This window comes from Lynx rufus, unplaced genomic scaffold, assembly GCF_022079265.1.
Source record: "Lynx rufus isolate CCGP_SWC_20201006 ecotype Redwood Valley unplaced genomic scaffold, mLynRuf1.p SCAF_4, whole genome shotgun sequence".
Lineage (NCBI taxonomy): Eukaryota > Metazoa > Chordata > Mammalia > Carnivora > Felidae > Lynx > Lynx rufus.
Window position 1 is genome coordinate 79,483,963 of NW_025814856.1, and position 18,810 is coordinate 79,502,772.

Consider the following 18,810-nt stretch of genomic DNA (forward strand, 5'->3'; position numbering starts at 1 on the left):
TGCAACATCTATCATCTGCACATCGGAATAGCACCTTCTCACAGGCTATCCTGTTCTCCGATCATTGGTTGCACACGTCTCCCTTAAACTAGACTAAGCTCCTCGCAAAAGCTACCACTCACAGTCTATGCCACCTGGCACGGGGCCAGGAAAGGCCAGGCTGTCAACCTCTCTTATTCAAATCAGAAAATGAGGGCTGTGATTCCTTCAAATGCCCCACCTCCTACCCAAGCTTGAATAATTACTAGGCATCATAAGAGACAATTTTTTTTTTCTTGATCAGCCAGAGTCTCTGAATGCCAAGGTATTTGCATAGATGGAAAAAAATTACAGCCTTCTCAATTGAGGCGACTGGTGAGGCCTTTTCCCCCTAAAAGCACCATCAATGGTACACACTAACGATTCAGAACAAAGTTAGAACAATTCTGCTGGAGGGGCGCCTGGGTGGCGCAGTCGGTTAAGCGTCCGACTTCAGCCAGGTCATGATCTCGCGGTCCGTGAGTTTGAGCCCCGCGTCGGGCTCTGGGCTGATGGCTCGGAGCCTGGAGCCTGTTTCCGATTCTGTGTCTCCCTCTCTCTGCTCCTCCCCCGTTCATGCTCTGTCTCTCTCTGTCCCAAAAATAAATAAACGTTGAAAAAAAAAAAAAAAACAATTCTGCTGGAGAGTAGTGTCTGTGTGAAAGACGGTTCCACAGCTACAAAGGACAAAAGCTCAGACAGGCTCTGTTAACACATGGGACACTATCACTCCCACCTTCCAATACTTTACTTACATTTGATCTGCCCTGTGTGGGGCCTACATGGAGCTCATCAGCTGATCAATGCTCCAACATCTGCCCTCGCCTTCCTAAGAGTCCAGCACCTGCCATTCCGTGGCATCGATCACAAACTAGGCAACATACGTTGCTAAATCAATCATAGGTCAATCCATAATTGAAACGACACTCTTTGCACCTCCTGCTGCCAAATTTATAAAGTGATATAACATGTCAATGTCTCCTCCTCCAAGCCAAGCTCAGGATGACTGACACCAGAACAGTAGTATGAACAACCAAATTTACACAGCAAGATCGTTTTATTTATTCCATCACACAAGGCACCATGTTTCCCATACAACTCCCAGCTGAAACTGCTAACGTGTATGAAGAGTTATCAATAACTCTCCTTCTTTTCTCCTAGTCCATCTAGTGCCTTCGTGGGCATTAGAGGAAGGCCCACTTTCTTCAAGAAACCTTACTTCTATTTACAAAATAGTCTTATGGTCCTGATTTTGTTAGAACAAGCCACGTTCATGCCATCTGTCTAGAAAGTTGTCATGATAAATCTATGGTGTCTGTGCTGTGAATGGCACTCCCTTAACTGCGGCACAGTTTTACAGTGCACAACCTATGCAATAGCCGTGGCCAGGTGTTTGATAACTCTGGAATTTAAGAAACCAGGAGGGAACCATGTTTCATTTTACTTCTGCTCTCCGCTTCAATTTCATCATCTGTAAGTTGGGAATAATAAGGGCTATCTAGCATGGGTGCCTCGGCACTGATCAACTTTCCCATTAGAGTAGGTAAGCAATGGTCTGTAAAAGGATTCAGAGAGTAAGAAAGAGGTGACCGTATTACTTGATTATTGCGTAACAACCATAGCTATTTCCTTTGATTCTACAAATAGTATTCCTCCAATAACATAATTTGGCTTTCATCCATTGGAAGGAAAAAGATCCTTTTTCTTCATAGCGATGGATGACAGGTCTCCCAGCCCTGCCACACTCTGACTGGATGCCTGTGTGAGGAAAAAAGCCCACGATGGCAAAGAGGTTGCTGAGGGTTAGGTGTTCATTCTCTGGAAATGAAGAAGGAAAAGAAGGAAACCAGAAATTAGTTGTCCTACATCAGGGCTTCTGGATTCTATCACTGTCATTTTGGGCTAGATAAATCTTCCCATGCATCTAATGGCAGGAATTTACAGCATCCCCGGCCTCTACCCACCAGATGCCAGGAGTACGCCCCCACCCCATCTTGACAACCAAAAAGGTCTCCAGACATTGCCAAATATCCTTGGAGTTTGGAGGGGAGGCAGCAAGACCATCCCTGGGTGAGAAAACTGGCCTACAGGGAAATTTAAATTTATAGCCTTAGTATCCTTCTTGGGAAGTATTAATCTATGAACAAGATGGCCCCCAAGCAAGAGACACCTGGGCTCTACTCTACGTTCTTCAGTGATTGTCTTATGACCTTAAAGATACCAGTCTTCTATTTCCTGTCATATAAACATAACCCAAGGGCACCTGGGTAGCTCAGTTAAGCGTCCCAACTCTTGGATATGGCTCAGGTCATGGCTTACCATCCATGAGATCGAGCCCCACGTTGGGCTCCAAGCTGACAGTGAGGAGCCTGCTTGGTAACCTCTCTCTCCCTCTCTCTTCCCCACTTGTGCTGTCTCTGTCTCTCAAAATAAATAATCTCTCTCTCTCTCTCTCTCTCTTTCCATATATATATATATATATATATATATATATATATATATATATCCCAAACTCTGGCCTCACATTTTCAGGATTTCCTCCTTTTGAAGGTATTGGGCTGGGACTGAGAGAAAGGTGTTAGGGGCTATTGGGGGCTGCTCACAAGCTTAGGTATCCCCTGCTCACTTGGTGCCCAGCCGCCTCTTGGGGCTACAGGACTGCCATCTTCTCTTGAATAATGGTGCTGCTACCACACAGGGCTGGCAGGAAGTAGAGCTAGCAACTTTTTTTTTTTAATGCTTATTTATTTTTTGAGAGAGTGCAAGTGGGGAAGGGGCAGAGAGAGGGGGACAGAAGATCCAAACCAGGCTCTGCACTGACCAGCTGTCAGCAAGCTGGATGTGGGGCTTGAACTCACCAACCGCGAGATCATGACCTGAGCTGAAGTCGGATGCTCAACAGACTGAGCCACCCATATGCCCCAAGGTAGCCATTTTCAACCCTACACCTATGGCTCCCATATAAGTGTAAGCCCCTAACTAGATTTCTCACAACACAGCTACCTAAGAGCAGGTCATTTAAAACCTTGAGGGAAGCAAAAGAAAAGACAACACAGAAAACCTTATGACTGGTTACTGAAGGATTCCAGACTCATAGCTAGATCATCCCAGAGAGGTTCCCCTGCTGGACACTGCCTGGCCCAGCTCCCAGCCAGCAAGAGGCTCTCACCTGCCTGCTCCCCAAACCTGGGGAGCTCAGCCCTGGTCGCAGGTCTGTTCCCTCCCTCTGCTCCAGCCTTCTGTGCCCATGGCTCCTTCTTGTTGCCTTGGGATGACTGACAGATGGGAATATCCCCAGAGAGTCTCAACCACTAACCACAGGGGTTGGCCTTTTCACCCCTTTCTAGTAGGAAGAATAATCTCTCAACAATTCATTTTCCTGAGTCTAGATATTTGGTTTGGAAAATCACCTTGGGGGAAGCTTTCACCAGGAGTCCAAGCTGGCAATAGCCATTGGGCCCACCTCTATGGTACCCATGAAGTAGGCATGAGGTCAGGTTTCCAATGAACTTCCTAACATGGCCCATCTCCATCATGAGATGTCCTATGACAAATGGTGAACAATGACACCCGTAACATACTTCTCAGAAATAAAAAAAATCCTTTTTAAGGGATAGAGTGTTATGGTCTGAACGATTGTGTTCCCCTCACCAATTCCTATGTTGAAATCCTACTCCTGAAGCTAATGGTGTCAGGAGGTAGGGCCTTTGGGGCTTGAAGGAAGATTAATCAGGTCGTGCAGGGGGGACCCTTATAAAAGAGACCCTAAAGAACTCCCTCACCCCTTCCACCACCATGAGGGCACATGGTAAAAAGGTGCCATCTACAAACCAAGAAACTGTGACTGAACTCTGAACTTTCCAGTACGATGGTCCTGGACTTCCAACCTTCAGAACTGTGAGAAATAAATTTCTGTTGTTTATGAGCCATTCGGTCTGGGGTAATTTGTTACAGCAACCCGAACAGACCAAGACAGAGTATTCTCAATCCATAGTAGAAAAGAAACATTTTTTTTTTCTAACACACAGCAAAATATGTAAAATAAAAGTAATTAAAACTGTGGAGCTGGTATGGAAAATTCAGGCCAAACAATGGAATAGAAAAGTGAGCTCAGAAACAGACTCATGTATTTGGGAAGCGAGTGTATGACTGATCTCTATGGAAAGTCTAAACTATTCAATATACGCCTGCAGAAAACTGGTAGCTGTTTGGAAAAAGCTCAAAAATAAAAATGTTTACCTCACATCATTAACCAAAAATATCTAAGAGCTAAAAGTGAAAACAAAGACCTGTAAAGCAGAAAGAAAAAATACAAGAAAATATTTTATGGCCTTAGGGGAAGAGAAGGTCTTCTTAAGCAAGACATAAAATGCAAAAGGCCTGAAGAAAAAGTCCAATACATCTGACTACAACCAAATGGAAAAAAAAAAAAATGTGCATAGAAAAGATGCCCCACATGAGGTTAAAAGAAGAAAAGCATCAAGCTGGAAAATTACATTATTTTCAAACAAACAAAATCTCTAAATCTAGAATGTAGACAGAATTCCTACAAATCAATAAAAGGATCTAAAAATACCAATAGCAAATCATCAAAAGATACTAACAGCAATTTACAGCGTGAAAATACAGTGGACATAAGAACGAATGCTCAAAAATATACCAGACATGAGGGAAATAGAAATTAAATAAGATTTTTTCAATCCTAATCTTGGCAAAATTAAAGTGTTTGAAAACGTTGGGCATGAATTAGGGCGTGAGGAAATGGGGGCATTCCTATGCTGCTAGTCAGAGCGTGAATCGATCAGCTACTTCAGAAGACAATTTGGCCAAACTGTGAAAATTTAAAATGCACATACCCAGTGATTGTACTTTTGGGTAGAAAGACTTCTTCATGTGCCCAGGAAGCAGCTATAAAAATAAAGATGTTGACCACCCTATGTTTTTAAAACCAGAAACCTCAATGTCTATCACTAGGACGATAGGCAGACTCTGGAACATTTTGTGGAATATTATGCAGCAATTTAAAAGAATGAGGTATTTCCATATATAATAACATGCAATCGCATATGTGAAAAAAGAAAATTGCAGAAAAATATCCACAAAACAGTCTGTTGCCCCTGTCAATCTTGTTTATGCAAGGCTTCTTTCTCAACCAAGGATAAAATACGTATTTCTACAAAATGATGTTGTTCATGTTTAAAAGAAAATAAGAATATACATGCAGCAATATCATCTATGCCTGTAATGATAAATATATACGTAGGTAAATGTTTAGAAAATGGTATGAAAAGCTGCCCTCAGATTTGGGGGTAAGGGAGTGATCTGGGGGCAGGGTAGGGACCACGTTTGAAGCAAATACTCAAAGGGCATTTCCCCCTCATCACTACTGTTTTACTGTCTCCTAGGAACACACTCATTCATGTGTGATTTTTAGGATTCAGTATTAATTTTTTTTATAAAAGACAATAAATAAATTGGGGGGGGGATAATTTGCAGAGACCCCACTCTGCTTACTATTAAGACAAGTATTTACACTGTCATGCAAAAACAGTTTTGCCTGCAACCACACTTTGGATTTTGCTGTTTCTTGAAATAACAGAAAAGTCTTGTAGGGCCCTCCCCAGAACAATAGGGACATGCATCTTGCCCTGAAGTCCCTGTCCAGTGAAGTTTCAGGCAGAAGTTTCTGACAGAAGTCTCCATCAGGTGATGCAGGACAGTAGCCCCACACAAAGAAAAAGGAGCTTTAATTTCCTTTTATTCCCCCAATTTTAATTTAAATTCTAGTTAGTTAACATATAGTGTAATAGTGGTTTCAGCAATAGAATTTAGTGATTCATCACTTACATATAATACCTAGTACTCATCACACAAGTGCCCTCCTTAATGCCCATCACCCATCTAGCTCTTCCCCCACCTCCCTCCCTCCATCAACCTGCAGTTTATTCTCTATAGTTAAGAGTCTCTTGTGGTTTGCTTCCCTCTCTCTTTTTTTTCCTTCCCAAATGCCACATAGGAGTATTTGCCTCATATGGTATTTGTCTCTCTCTGACTTATTTCACTTAGCATAATACACTCTAGATCTGTCCACATCACTGCAAATGGCAAGATTTCATTCTTTTTGATGGCTGAGCAATAGTCCATTGTATATCTATACCAATCTTTTTTTTTTTAATTTTTTAATGTTTATTTATTTTTGACAGAGAGAGAGATAGAGCATTAGCGGGGGAGGGGCAGAAAGAGAGGGAGACACAGAATCCAAAGCAGGCTCCAGCAGCCTCTGAGCTGTCAGCACAGAGCCCGACGCGGGGCTCGAACTCACAGACCGCGAGATAATGACCTGAGCTGAAGTCAGACGCTTAACCGACTGAGCCACCCAGGAGCCCCTATACCACATCTCCTTTAACCATTCATCAGTTGATGGACATTTGGGCTCTTTCCATAGTTTGGCTGTTGTTGATAATGCTGCTATAAACATTGGGGTGCATATAACCCTTTGAGTCTGTATTTTTGTATTCTTTGGGTAAATACCTTGTAGTGCAATTGCTGGGTCATAGGGTAATTCTGTTTTTAACCTCCTGAAGAACCTCCATACTGTTTTCGGAGTGGCTGCACCAGTTCACATTCCCACCAACAGTGTAAGAGGGTTCTCCTTTCTCCACAACCTCGCCAACATCTGTTGTTTCCTGCACTGTTAACTTTAGCCATTCTGACAGGTGTGAGGAGGTATCTCATCATGGTTTTGATTTGTATTTCCTTGATGACAAGCGATATTGAACATCTTTTTATGTGTCTGTTAGCCATCTGGATGCCTTCTTTGGAAAAATGTCTATTTATGTCTTCTGCCTATTTCTTCCCTGGATTATTTGTTTTTTGGGTGTTGAGTTTGAAAGATTCTTTATAGATTTTGGATACTAACCCTTTTACCCCATATGTCATTTGCAAATATCTTCTCCCATTCCGTAGGGTGCCTTTTAGTTTTGTTGATTGTTTCCTTCTCTGTGCAGAAGCTTTTTATCTTGATGAGGTCCCTATAGTTCATTTTTGCTTTTGTTTCCCTTGCCTCCGGAGACGTGTCTAGTAAGAAGTTGCTACTGCCGAGGTCAGACAGGTTGCTGCCTGCGTTCTCCTCTAGGATTTTGATGGTTTCCTGTCTCACATTCAGGTCTTTCATCCATTTTGAATTTATTTTTGCATATGGTGTAAGAAACTGTTCCAGTTTCATTCTTCTGCATGTTGTTGAAGAGACTGTCGTTTTTCCATCAGATATTCTCTCCTGCTTTGTCAAAGATGAGTTGACCATATAGTTGTGGGTCCATTTCTGGGTTCTCTATTCTGTTCCATTGATCTATGTGTCTGTTTGTATGCTGTCTCGATGACTACAGCTTTGTAATAGAGTTTGTAGTCCAAACTCCTGATGCCTCCAGCTTTGTGTTTCTTTTTCAAGGTGGCTGTGGAGTTTCCTTTCTAAGTAGAAGGATCGTCAGAAGCCCTCCTAGCATCAGGAGCCCTCCTGGCATCAGAGGGTGAGCCTGTTTCTGACTGGCAGCTGTTGTCTGCACAACATAATAATGCAATAATTGCATTAATTGCAATAATGTCATATTGCAACTGAAGTAATAACCGTAGCAAACATTTACAATTGTCCTTTGTGTGCCAGGCCCCCACGGTGGGGCTCAAGACCTGGCATCTCATGAGAGTCCTCACGACACTCTGAAGAGAAGAGCCTTGGTACCCATTTAATAGATGAGGAAACTGAGCTTGGGATGGATTAAGAAAGGTTCTCAAGCAAATGACTGAAGGGCAATTCTAATGCATACCTGCCCAACTGAAGCCAGTGCTCTGGCCTCCACCCTGCACTGCCTCCCCCACTATATTAGCTGGTGAGTTTGGAGGGGTGGACATGTGTCTTAAATTTTTGTGTATTTCTATTTAGGTTAAGGGCCAAAAGTGAATTGTACAGGAGTGCTAAAGAGATGCTCTCTCTCCTCCTGTCTAACCCCTGAGAAAGAGAAACGGAGAGAGATGGGGCGGGTTCTGCCATACTGCGGGGAGCAGAGAGGCCTCCTCACCCTGCAACATCAGAGTGCTTCAGGAAGCCCAAGGAGATCAAAGTCACAGATGAGTCTGCCTGGGGTGGCAAGGCAGCTTTACCTCCCCATAACACATTCCCCTTTTGGCCCTTCTGCCAAAGTCAGAATGCAAGTTGCATGTTTTTGTAGTTCTGTTTATTAATGGAGTCCATGTTTATTCAGAGCAGACGCATGGCTAGGGCCTTAGAGTGAAACCAATAACCCAAAGCCTGGAATGCCTATTTTCTTTCCCACTCCCATTGCTACTGGGGGTCTTTTATCCCAGTCCTCTTTGATCTAGCAACATGTGAGGGGCAGGGAAGAGGCAGGCAGCCTTGTCTAACAAGGCCAGGGAGTCGGCACACCTGCCCTCCAGATGCAGCCTGGAGCTCTTATAAAAGGTAACAACGTATGTAACAAATTTCCCCCCAATTACAATTCGGAGAGAGAGTGGGTGAGGGAAATAAATTTAGGGAGAAGAGTGGCAGATGGGATAGATGGATTCAATTAAGACAAAGAACATCAAACAATTCCAGGGATGCCTCATTTTAATGGAATGTCATTTTCCCCTTGTCGCCTCCAGGGAGCTCCCAACATCGGTCTAGGTAGGAAGTAGGGTGCACGCACAGCGCCTCGACCCCAGCAGGAGCTTAATATCCTCAAATGAGAGAGCTAATATTACCCCTTCTCTTCTTTTCAGTAATGAGGGAAAACAGCCCATGAATCAGACTAAGTGAATGCAGGCTGCGTATTAGATGCACATCTCTCCAGAACCAGGTGTTATTCAAATTAAATAGGTATTTTCCACTGTCATCTCTGTTGAAGTGATTTCTTTATTTGGTCTATGGAAGAGTATCTTTTTCAATTAAACCCACCCCTGTTATTTTTCTAAGAAAGATAATAAAACAATAAAAATATTTACACCCCTTTTATCTTCCCAAACATTAACCATGAAGGGAGGAAGGTGTTACACCTTTGCTAGACGGTTTTATCACACAGATGTTACACTGATGTGCTTTAAATGACTTCTGCAGGTCAGTGTGAAGAATGTGTAAGATTCTTGTTGCCACTAACACGATTTGTAACTCTTTACCACCAAAAGGAATACAAGTCTGCAATAACTTTGCCATAGGTATAGTTGATACATAAGTATAGACATGTATATAATACTATATACGCACCACGCTGACCCAAATACTACTCCCGACTGACCTCAATTTTCATCTAAAGCCAAGTGTAAAAGTCCAGTGGTTTCATGAGCAACGCTTCCTTCATTCTCTGGCTCCCAGTGGTATAATTTAATTGACAGCCATGTTATCCAGTTACAAAGTCATAGGTGGGTTAGAGTTTCACAAAGTTGGTATTATTATCTCTATAGTCAGTGGAGAGACTGCGCAAGGCTGAGAGTGGAAACCGCAATTATGCTCCGGAAGTCTAACTGCAATAATGTATACCCATTCTGATGATCAGTTAAGCAAGCAATGTATCCAATGTCTATTTCCTAGAGCTGCTAAACCACTTTTAGATTCCAGACCATACTTTCCTGTGTTACAAATGAAAATGCTCCCTGCTAGAAGGGGATGATATTTAGGCTGTCACACCAGCTTCAGGGTTCTGTGTAGAAGTAATTTCTACTTGAGAGGCTCAGCTGAGGGTGGGGGTGGGGGTGGGAGTAAATTAATGTTAAAATATCAAAGCACTGCCTTGTTTCTTCTTAGACGGAGGTGCCCTGACTCCTCCTGATGGTAAGCCACTTTTGGGTTTTTGAGTGGTTTAAAATGGTTCCTGGGAGGGGAGAAAGAATTTTCTGGAAGCTCCCAACCACTGGGCTTGAGTCCCTTCATCAATTTACTCTCCACACACCTCAAGGATGGACGGCAGGGTTGTAATGGCCATCAGTGTGGTAGCATTGCTCTCAGTGAAGATTTGTTTCCAACAGTTACATCATGACCTTGTTGTCATTGTACAATTCTTTCCATAAAGTAGTGATTGAGTTTAAATAAGAAAAACTTGGGGTGCCAGGGTGGCTCAGCTGGTGGAGCGCCCGACTCTTATTTTGGCTCAGGTCATGATCCCAGGGTCTTGGAATTGAGCCCTGCATCAGGCTCTGCACTGAGTGTGGAGCCTGCTTAAGATTCTCCCTCTCTCCCTACCCCCCACCCCCGTCCCTCCCCTGCTCATGCATGCTCTCTCTCAAATTAAAAATAAGTAAATAAATAAAATGAAAATAAAGAAAGAGCCAAAACTTGAATACCCGGAGATAAAGGTAAATTACAAAACTCAGCATAGGAGATACTAGAGTAAACCAGTCCCACTAAGCTGGCAAGGATAACACTAAACACTTTATACCCAAACCGTTGTGTATGAGTTATGTATTGCTATGTAACAAGTTACCCCAGAACTTAACAACTTAAAACAACAAACACCAATTATCTCATAGTTTAAGGCAGTCAGGACCACAGGAACACAGACTTGACTGGGGGCCTCTGCCCCAAGGTCTCTCATGCGTGGGCAGGGCTGTGGTCTCATCTCAAGGCTTGACTAGAGAAAAATGTGTTCCCAAACTCACTCGACATGGCTATTGACAGGATTTAGTACCTCATGGGCTGTTGGACCACGAGCCTCAGTTCCTCACTGACTGTTGGCCAGAGGCCTCCTTCAGTTCCCTGCCACATGTGCCTCCCCCTAGGGCACCTCACAAGATGGCAGTGGTCTTCCTTGGAGCCAGCCAGTGACAGCAGGAGTGAATAAGACAGAAGCCACAGTCGTTTTGTAACCTAGCCTTGGAAGGGTCACGCTATATCCTATTTGTTTAGCTGCAAGTTACTAGGTCCGGCCCATGTGGAAGGGGAGGAGCTCACATGAGGGCATAGATACCAGGATGTGGGGATCACTGTGGTCATCTTAGAGGCTGCCTACTACATCTTCCCTTGCAAGCAGAATAGAGGAATAAATACAAAAATGGAAGGAAAATCAGAAGGCAGTAGGGGAAAGGAAAAATGTTCCAGAATCTAATTACTTATGCCTCTGTGCTCTCTCCCTCCCCAAATCCAGCCGTACAACATACCCTTGAATGAGATGCCCTCTTCTCCACCTGCATGGGACCACCAAAGTTCCCCACACCATGAATATTGTAGCAATACTTCTAACCTGCTTCCCTATCCAATATATCCTGGACACCACGGCCTTTCTAAGTCACAGTTTCTACTTACCTTTACACTGCAGAAAGCCCCTTCAATGGCTTCCCATTGTCAAAAAACAAAACAACAAACAAACAAACAAAACACCCCAAACTCCTTAGGCCACCATTCAGTGCCTTCCATAGTTTGACCAGGCCTGACAATAATCCCAAACCCCCAACAATAACCCACCATCCCAGGTAAACTACCTTCAACCCCAAACACACCAAGCTTGTGCTCGGCTTGAAACATCTGTGACCATCGCTCTCCTTCCCTCGGCAAGACAAGCCTTCACCTATACCATGATAAATCCTCCCCAATGTCCAAGATGCACAGCAGATCCTATCTTCTCTGTGACACGTTTTCTGGTCATTCCAAACTAGATCTTAGCTCCTCCTATGAACAGGCACAGCTCTCAGAGGGCACACCATTCACTGCCTGGGCCTGTCACTGTACTTGTTTTTTTTCCAAGTGGCTAAGTTGGAAGTTTCACACCTTCCTTCTTCCACAGAGACCACCAGACTGCATCTCCACACTGGGCTAGGTCTCATTTGTCTTCCCCTGTTGAAAACACTAGTCCATGACAGGCAATATTTGTTGAAAAGGTGGATGGGTGGATGGATGGATGGTTGGATGGATGGATGGATGGGTATTTGGAAGGATATGCCACAGTGTCTAGCATATACTAGGTCCATAATTAATAAATATTTAATAGTACAAACCCTTACAAAGAGAATTCTCCACTCATTGGCATCTTCGCCATTTAGTGGTTCCTATGTAGAAACCCTTCCAAAGACAGCAGAGGAAAATCAAACTTGTCTGGATCTGACAAAACATAAGCCCATTCATACAAATATCACAACTGGAGACCAATCCACAGCTCCTCCTTCATGGCCCATCCTAACCCTGGCTTTGCCAAGTGCAGGGGCACTGGATGGCATAGCCAGGGCAGAACTCCATCTGTGCAGAGCAACTTCCAATAAGTGTGCCTCCCCCATGAGGCAGAAGCAGAGTAGTAAGAACTAAAAGGGTACTGGGGAAAATGAAAAATATGTCAATTGTGAGGGAGTGTCCATCTATTTTAGGTAAGTCCTAGTAAACGAAAGGATTCAAAGAGAGAAAGAGAGAGATACCAGAAGACCTTTTAAGGCCTTTGTTGCCTTACCCCTAAGGGGAAAAGGGGAAATCTCAATTAAAGCATCAAACATCCCAAATCCAGAGGAAATCTAACGCTTCCTTTCTAGCTGGCCAGAGTTAAGCCCGGACTGAATTCTCCCAGGAGTCGGGTTCCTGGCCATAGGTTGCAGGCGCTAATCCGGGCCACCCTGGAACCACCACCTTGGGGAGCGCTGGAAATTGCTCCAGGGGCTTGGCCCTGGAAGCATCGTTTTCCGAGAGAAGTGAATGTGCTCTCCCGCTATCCTGATCCTGGAGCAAGGTCTACGCAGTGGTTTCCCCGAGCGCCCGAGACACGCATCGCGCAGGGAATCTGGGGGCACCGCGGCCCCGAGTTTTGAGCTTTGCACGTCCCGCAGCCTTACTGAGATGGGTAGACAACTGCCCTCGCCCCAAACTCACCTGCTTTTTAGAACCACTTCCATCTACACATTGATGTCAGCTCCCAAAGGCATCCCCGGAATCCTCCACGGTCCAAGGTCCACCGAGACAGAGAAGAAAGGGTGAAGGGAGCGGTGGCTGGGAGGAGAGGTCACCAGGGTCCCCTCCCTGGATTTGGGATGCTCGTCGGGGGGCAGGGGGGAACACCTGCGCGGCTCCTCCCCTCTCGGTCGCGGGGGCGCCTCACGGTGGACCACAGGGAGCCGGCGAGGGAAGGACACGCTGGAAGGACTGCATGCAAAAACTTTCCGTCTTCTGGCGGCCACTCCGCGGGAAAGACCACCCCGCCTACGGCCCCGGGTCGTGCCTCTCCCGGCTCGCACCCCCGCCCCGCTCGCCCCGCTCGCCCCGCTCGCCCCGGCCCCTCCGATCCGGGCTCCGGACGCCGGGCGCAGGCGGTGGCGGCGGCGGCGGCGGTGGCGCCGCAGCAGCTCGGCGCCCGCGCGCGCTGCAGCCTCGGGCCCCGGCACGCGGCGCTGGCCCGGCGCGCGGCCCCTCCCCCGGCGGGCGGGCCGGCAGGCGGCGGGCGGGCGGGCGCGCGGCGAGCTGCAGGCGCCTCTCTGCTGCCTCTGGCGGCCGCGCACCGCCGGGCCGAGCCCTGCCGGCCCCGGGCGCCGAGCGCCGGCTCCGGCTCCTCCCCCTCGCTCGCTCTCCCCTCCTCCGCCGCCTCTCCGCTCCCTCCTCCCGTCCCTCCCTCCCTCCCCCTTTCAGAGCACTCAATGTCGGAACGTTCCGAAGATGACGTCGGAGCGTTCTCGAATCCCGTGTCTCTCGGCTGCTGCTGCCGAAGGAACAGGGAAAAAGCAACAAGAAGGAAGAGCAATGGCGACACTGGATCGCAAAGTGCCCAGTCCGGAGGCGTTTCTGGGCAAACCCTGGTCCTCCTGGATCGACGCCGCCAAATTACACTGCTCCGACAGTAAGAACCCCACCGCCTCCTCCTCCTTTTATTATCCTGTAACCTTTCCATTCACCTAGAGCCACTGGGAAAAAGTGTGTGTGTGAGAGAGAGAGTGGCCCCCGGTGTCCTCCATGCTTCTCCCTCTCTCTCTAAATAAATACACACAGAGACAGATCATCAATGCACAGAGAGAGGCCCTGCTGCCAGGGCTGTCTGTCTGTCTGTCTGTGCCCGGCTCCCCGTGGCAGCCCGCGGGGTGGGCTTTCACAGCCCCACGGTGTATCTGTTTAAAAGGCTACTCTGTTGCTGGTTGCATAGTTTTTTTTGGTACCTATCTGGGCCAGGTAGATGGCAATCCGGACTTGGGAGAAAATGTTGCATTGTCAGTTTTTGAAAGATTTTCATGTACAGTATTTATATCGATCTGTTTGCAAATAAACACTCTCCCTGCCCCCCTTGACTTTGGCTTTTCCCCCCCTTTTTGATCTTTTTTTTTTTTTCTTTCCTCATTCTCTTTTTTTTCCTTTTCTTTTTCATCTGCAGATGTAGATTTAGAAGAGGCTGGAAAAGAGGGTGGAAAAAGCAGGGAGGTTATGAGGCTTAATAAAGAAGGTAAGTGGAGCTACTGGCATTTTAGTGTTAGCATGTGTGGCACAATCTTCACAGGATTTCGACTATAATGTGAATTGTTCTGCTGGGTACAGAGTGACTAAGGCTTGTCAAAAATCGAGCACGCCCAGGTGACTACTGCTTCATGTTAACTTCTTTCAAAGTATAAATACAACTGGGGGGGGGAGGGGGGAGACTGTGGAAGGCAGAAGTTTACAGCACTTTAGTTGAGGTCCACGTTTGGACCTTCTGATGCAGATCTGCCATTCACCTTTGGAGCATCACTGCCAAATGATGGGGGGCGGGGGGGGGGTGTTGAAATCTCTGAAATGAGGAGCAGGACTCCCCTCGCCGGCATCCCAGCCTTCCTTATAGGTAAATACAGAACAATTTAATGAGCCCCACATGGTCATTGGTTCCAGCCGCCACTTCTCCACTTTCCACTGGAAACCATTGTACACGGCAAACCTTTGCAGCAAGTTATGTTTGGCCCACTTTGTGTGTGGTCACAGATTGTTACATGGCCAGCAGGGTTTGGGACATCTGTGTGTGCAGCCCCCAGCCGGTCGCCCATCTCTGTGTCCCCAGCGTGGAAATACAGTACCTGAAATGGGACACAGTGAGTAGATAGGTCATCCCAGACTGAGGCAGGGGAGGGGAGCCACAGCCTGCTGGAACTGGGCATCAAACACACATGGTCGTCATAAATAAATCATATCCTGTTCGCGTTTGCGGGCCTGCCATATGTAACTCTGGCCTATTCACATGGAGCGACTCCAGAGGCCACTTTCTGCCGAACAAATGGATGGGTTCATTTGAATTGTGATTTACTAACTGGGTGTCTTGTAAACATGGTTGGCTGGAATTGGGGTGGGAGGAAGGCGTGAGGGGGCAGAAGAGGTTGGTGGGAAGTGTGGAAGGAGTTCAGCCATAACTAGGCCGTGGGAGCATTGCTCATCCAAAACGAATGGAGGAAAGACTCCAAAGAATGGTCTCCCTCATAAACCAGGATATCGCCCTGTAAGGCAGTTAAAACCTACTTGGAAAGACAGACCTCATTTTGTGGATCAACACCTAAGACAGTCGGTTTTCTGTGCCCAGTGATCTCCTGACCATCCAGGGAGAGGAAAATTTGTGCTTTAGAAAAAATAGCATGGAGGTTAAAATGCATGCATATTCAAGGACAGTTCTTTAGCATAGTGTTCCTGCTAATTAAGCACTTTGGGAACGAAACCTTATTCAAAAGATGCTTGCCTCTAAACATCTTAGTGTGATCTTGCCATGTGTTTTTAGGACATGCAAGGGAGTGATGTCGAGTGGACTTCTTACAAGTGGCAGCTTATTTGTGCTAAACGCCCATGTATGTTGACAATGGAAAGTATCACTAGGGATTGTTTTTCTTTATGAACTCTGGAAATCTTTAAGAGCTTATGGGACTCGGTGTTCAGGCCCCTGGCAATGCCAAGGTTTTCGCAGAAGAAGACGAGGTTGTGAAACCTTAAAGTTGAACAGAGGTCGTGGTAGGGCACCCATTGGCACCTCTCAGGCCTGGGTGATAGGTTGTGACCATAGCACACAAAACTCATATTCTGCACCCTCCTCCCTGCTTCTGTTTTCAAAAGACTCTTGCTCTCAGATGCTCTTCGCCTTGCGAGAAATAGATTTTTTAAAGGAAAAATGAAAAGCTCTACTCTCCTCAGAAGTCACAAGTGGTACATCCTGGTTATTATAGCCTTTGTCCTGTAAAGGTACAAAGATTTAGCTCCTAATTATATGCGTTTGCATTAAGGGCACCCACTGTTCAGTGTAACGTGCAATTGCTGAGTTCACCAAATAGCCATGTATGGGCTGAAATCTCTTTGTTCGTGGGCCTGGAGGAGTAGGATTGGGTTAGCAATCCCTGAAGGTCTCCCTGGTATGTGCATATAGTTTTCTTTACAGGGAGAGTATACAGCACTAAATACCTGTTCCCCCCGTGGTGAGGAATTTAAGGGTCGAGCTGGGACTCCTTGTCGGGATGTTTGGTTGCGGGGATCTCCAGAAACACTGGTTGCATTAGTCTTGCCATGGGCCTTCTTGTTGGAGTCCCCACGTGGGTGGCTTCAAGGTGGACACGTGTTTGTGGATGGGTCTCCAGGACACAAAGGGGCTTCGATGTGATCGTGTCTATCCATGTGTGTGAAACACACACATTGACCATGACACTATTGGTAGGAAGCAAGTCTTGAAAAGAAGTTTGGGCTTTAATGGCTGTGAGTGAATAAAAGAAAGGGTAGGAATTCTAACTGAGAAATGAAGGGGCATGATCCACTTTTTAATGTGATGTTTTAAATTGTGGTAAAAAATTTTAACATAAAATTTACCATTTTAACCCACTTCCAAAAGTACAATCTGGGGATACCAAGTACATTTACAATGTTGTACAACCATCATCACTGGACATTTTCTGAATTTTTCATCATCCCAACCAGATACCCTGTACCCATTATACAATAGCTCTCCCTCCGCCCTCTGGTAACCTATGGTCTATCTTCTGTCTCTATTATGAAGTTGCCTATTTTAGATTCTCTCTCTCTCTCTCTCCCTCTCCCATCCCTCTATCTCTCCCTCCCCATCTCTCATTTCACTTAGCATAACATTTTCATCATTCATCCACGCCGTAGCATGTGTTGGAATTTCATTCCTTTTTAGGGCTAAATAATATTCCATCGTGTGCATGTTTTATTTATCCAGCCACCTGTTGATGGACGTTGGGCTCGTTTCCACCTTTTAGCTGTAGTGAATAATGCTGCTGTGAATATTGTCACCATGTGATATGTTTTGTAGACTAAGCTCAGGGAGGAGAGTTAGCCTGGAAATGCAAAAGAAGAAACATAGTATCGCCTTCTGCTTGTGTCTGGCCACAGCTTCAGAAGACCCAGGAAGGACTTGCAGTGGTTTTGAATAACCTGATTATTGGAATATACTTCCTTCTTCATTCCTCTTTCACCTTTTTTGGCTTCCATTCACCTGTATCAGTGTGAAATGTTAACGCTTCAGAATTTCTGTAAGGAATTCTTCACATTAATGTTATTTCATCTAAAGTTAGCTAAAAGCACAGTTGACAGGAATTTGGCAAACATTTTTCCACCTTGCCAGATCAACACCTGGGTTCGGAAGGTGTGCTGACCCGTGCTTGAACATGGTTGCATGGGGTTATGCGGAGGGCAGCTGGAGCGCCAAAGGAGCCCGAGAGAGGGCTTTGGGTCATCTTCCTACAGTTCCCCTATATGACCTTGGGAACATAGGTCATATATGACCTTCCCTTCCCTGGGCCCCTTCTCTCACTTATAAAGTAAGGGAGTGGGATTAAACATTCGCCCAAGATCCCTTTGAGACTGCTGAACCTGACTTTTCCTACTGAATGTACTTCTATTTGAAATGGAGGCATGCCAGACAGGCTGTTTTTTAAGAAACAACAACAAAACGAAGCCTTCCCGTTAAAAATATCTGAAACTACTACACAGTGGGTCTGTCTTCTCATTGTATCTTCTCCTGGTGGTAAACATCACTGTCTTTCATAAACAAGCATATTCTGTGAATAGATTGTAAATGCCATGTGGTCTTGAGGACTCTGAGAAAACTGAGGGTCTGAATTCAAAACCCAGGGATGTGTGTTGCCTAGAGGGGAGAGTAAGTTGGCTTCAATCAGTGTGGACCAATGAGACACTGAGATTCCTTAAGAGGAGGGGTCCCAGGAATCTTATTAGCCTAATCTAAGATGTGAAATTCAGCTAGGATAGAAAATTCCAAGGAAGGCTATTCATCTAGTTAACCTTTTAAAATAATCTTCTCTCTAGCTTCGGAGATTTATCTGAAGATTTTTTTTCCAGCTAATTGGGGAAAAGTGCTGTGATGGAGAAGGATGGTCTTCTTTTCTCATTGTCTCACCTGAACTTTTTTTAAGCTTGTCAATTCCTAACTAAGGAACGGGGTGCATGTGGTGCATAAGTGCCCCGAACTCTATACAATGGAGATAGTAACAGGGTTGTGAGGATTGACTGAGATATTACAAAAGGACCCAGCACATAGTAAGCGCTTACTGTTTGCCTTTGTCTTTTTTTTTAAACTGTTATAATGATTATGCTTATCACTTATTAATGAAGCTATTTCTAGAAAACTTTATTATTATGATTAACTTGGATTTTTAACTAACCAGTGACAAATGGAAGAGAGATTACTGTATCAGAAATTTCATTTTCATCGTAAACCAGGTTATCATAATTTTATAAAGCTAGTGATTAAAAAAAAAAGATTTCTGTGACATCCATGTATTTAATGGGGCACAGTGGATACGTAGTTTGATAAGTTTTTATCAAGAGGTAGAAAAAATATTTAGGCAGGTTTGGGCCTGAGGCTAAGAAGTGTTTACAGA

The 18,810-nt window shown here is 45.3% G+C and overlaps 1 protein-coding gene and 1 long non-coding RNA gene across 6 annotated transcripts in view; one reads left to right on the plus strand and one right to left on the minus strand.

Annotated features, from left to right (window-relative positions):
- Positions 1-1,056: 1,056 nt before the first annotated feature.
- Positions 1,057-13,214, minus strand: LOC124524535 (uncharacterized). Its single transcript, XR_006965269.1, has 2 exons — positions 12,848-13,214; positions 1,057-1,836 (listed from the first exon to the last, which is right to left on the minus strand). It is a non-coding gene; the product is annotated as an uncharacterized LOC124524535 (long non-coding RNA).
- A 395-nt stretch (positions 13,215-13,609) lies between these two features.
- ATXN7L1 (ataxin 7 like 1) overlaps positions 13,610-18,810 on the plus strand; it is a 249,654-nt gene continuing 244,453 nt past the window's right edge. For all 5 annotated transcript variants that reach the window (XM_047096905.1, XM_047096906.1, XM_047096907.1 and 2 more), the window contains exons 1-2: positions 13,610-13,805; positions 14,331-14,399. In XM_047096905.1, coding sequence (XP_046952861.1) covers positions 13,625-13,805; positions 14,331-14,399 — 250 coding nt within the window. In that variant the 5' untranslated portion in view covers positions 13,610-13,624. The remainder of the gene's footprint in view (positions 13,806-14,330; positions 14,400-18,810) is intronic.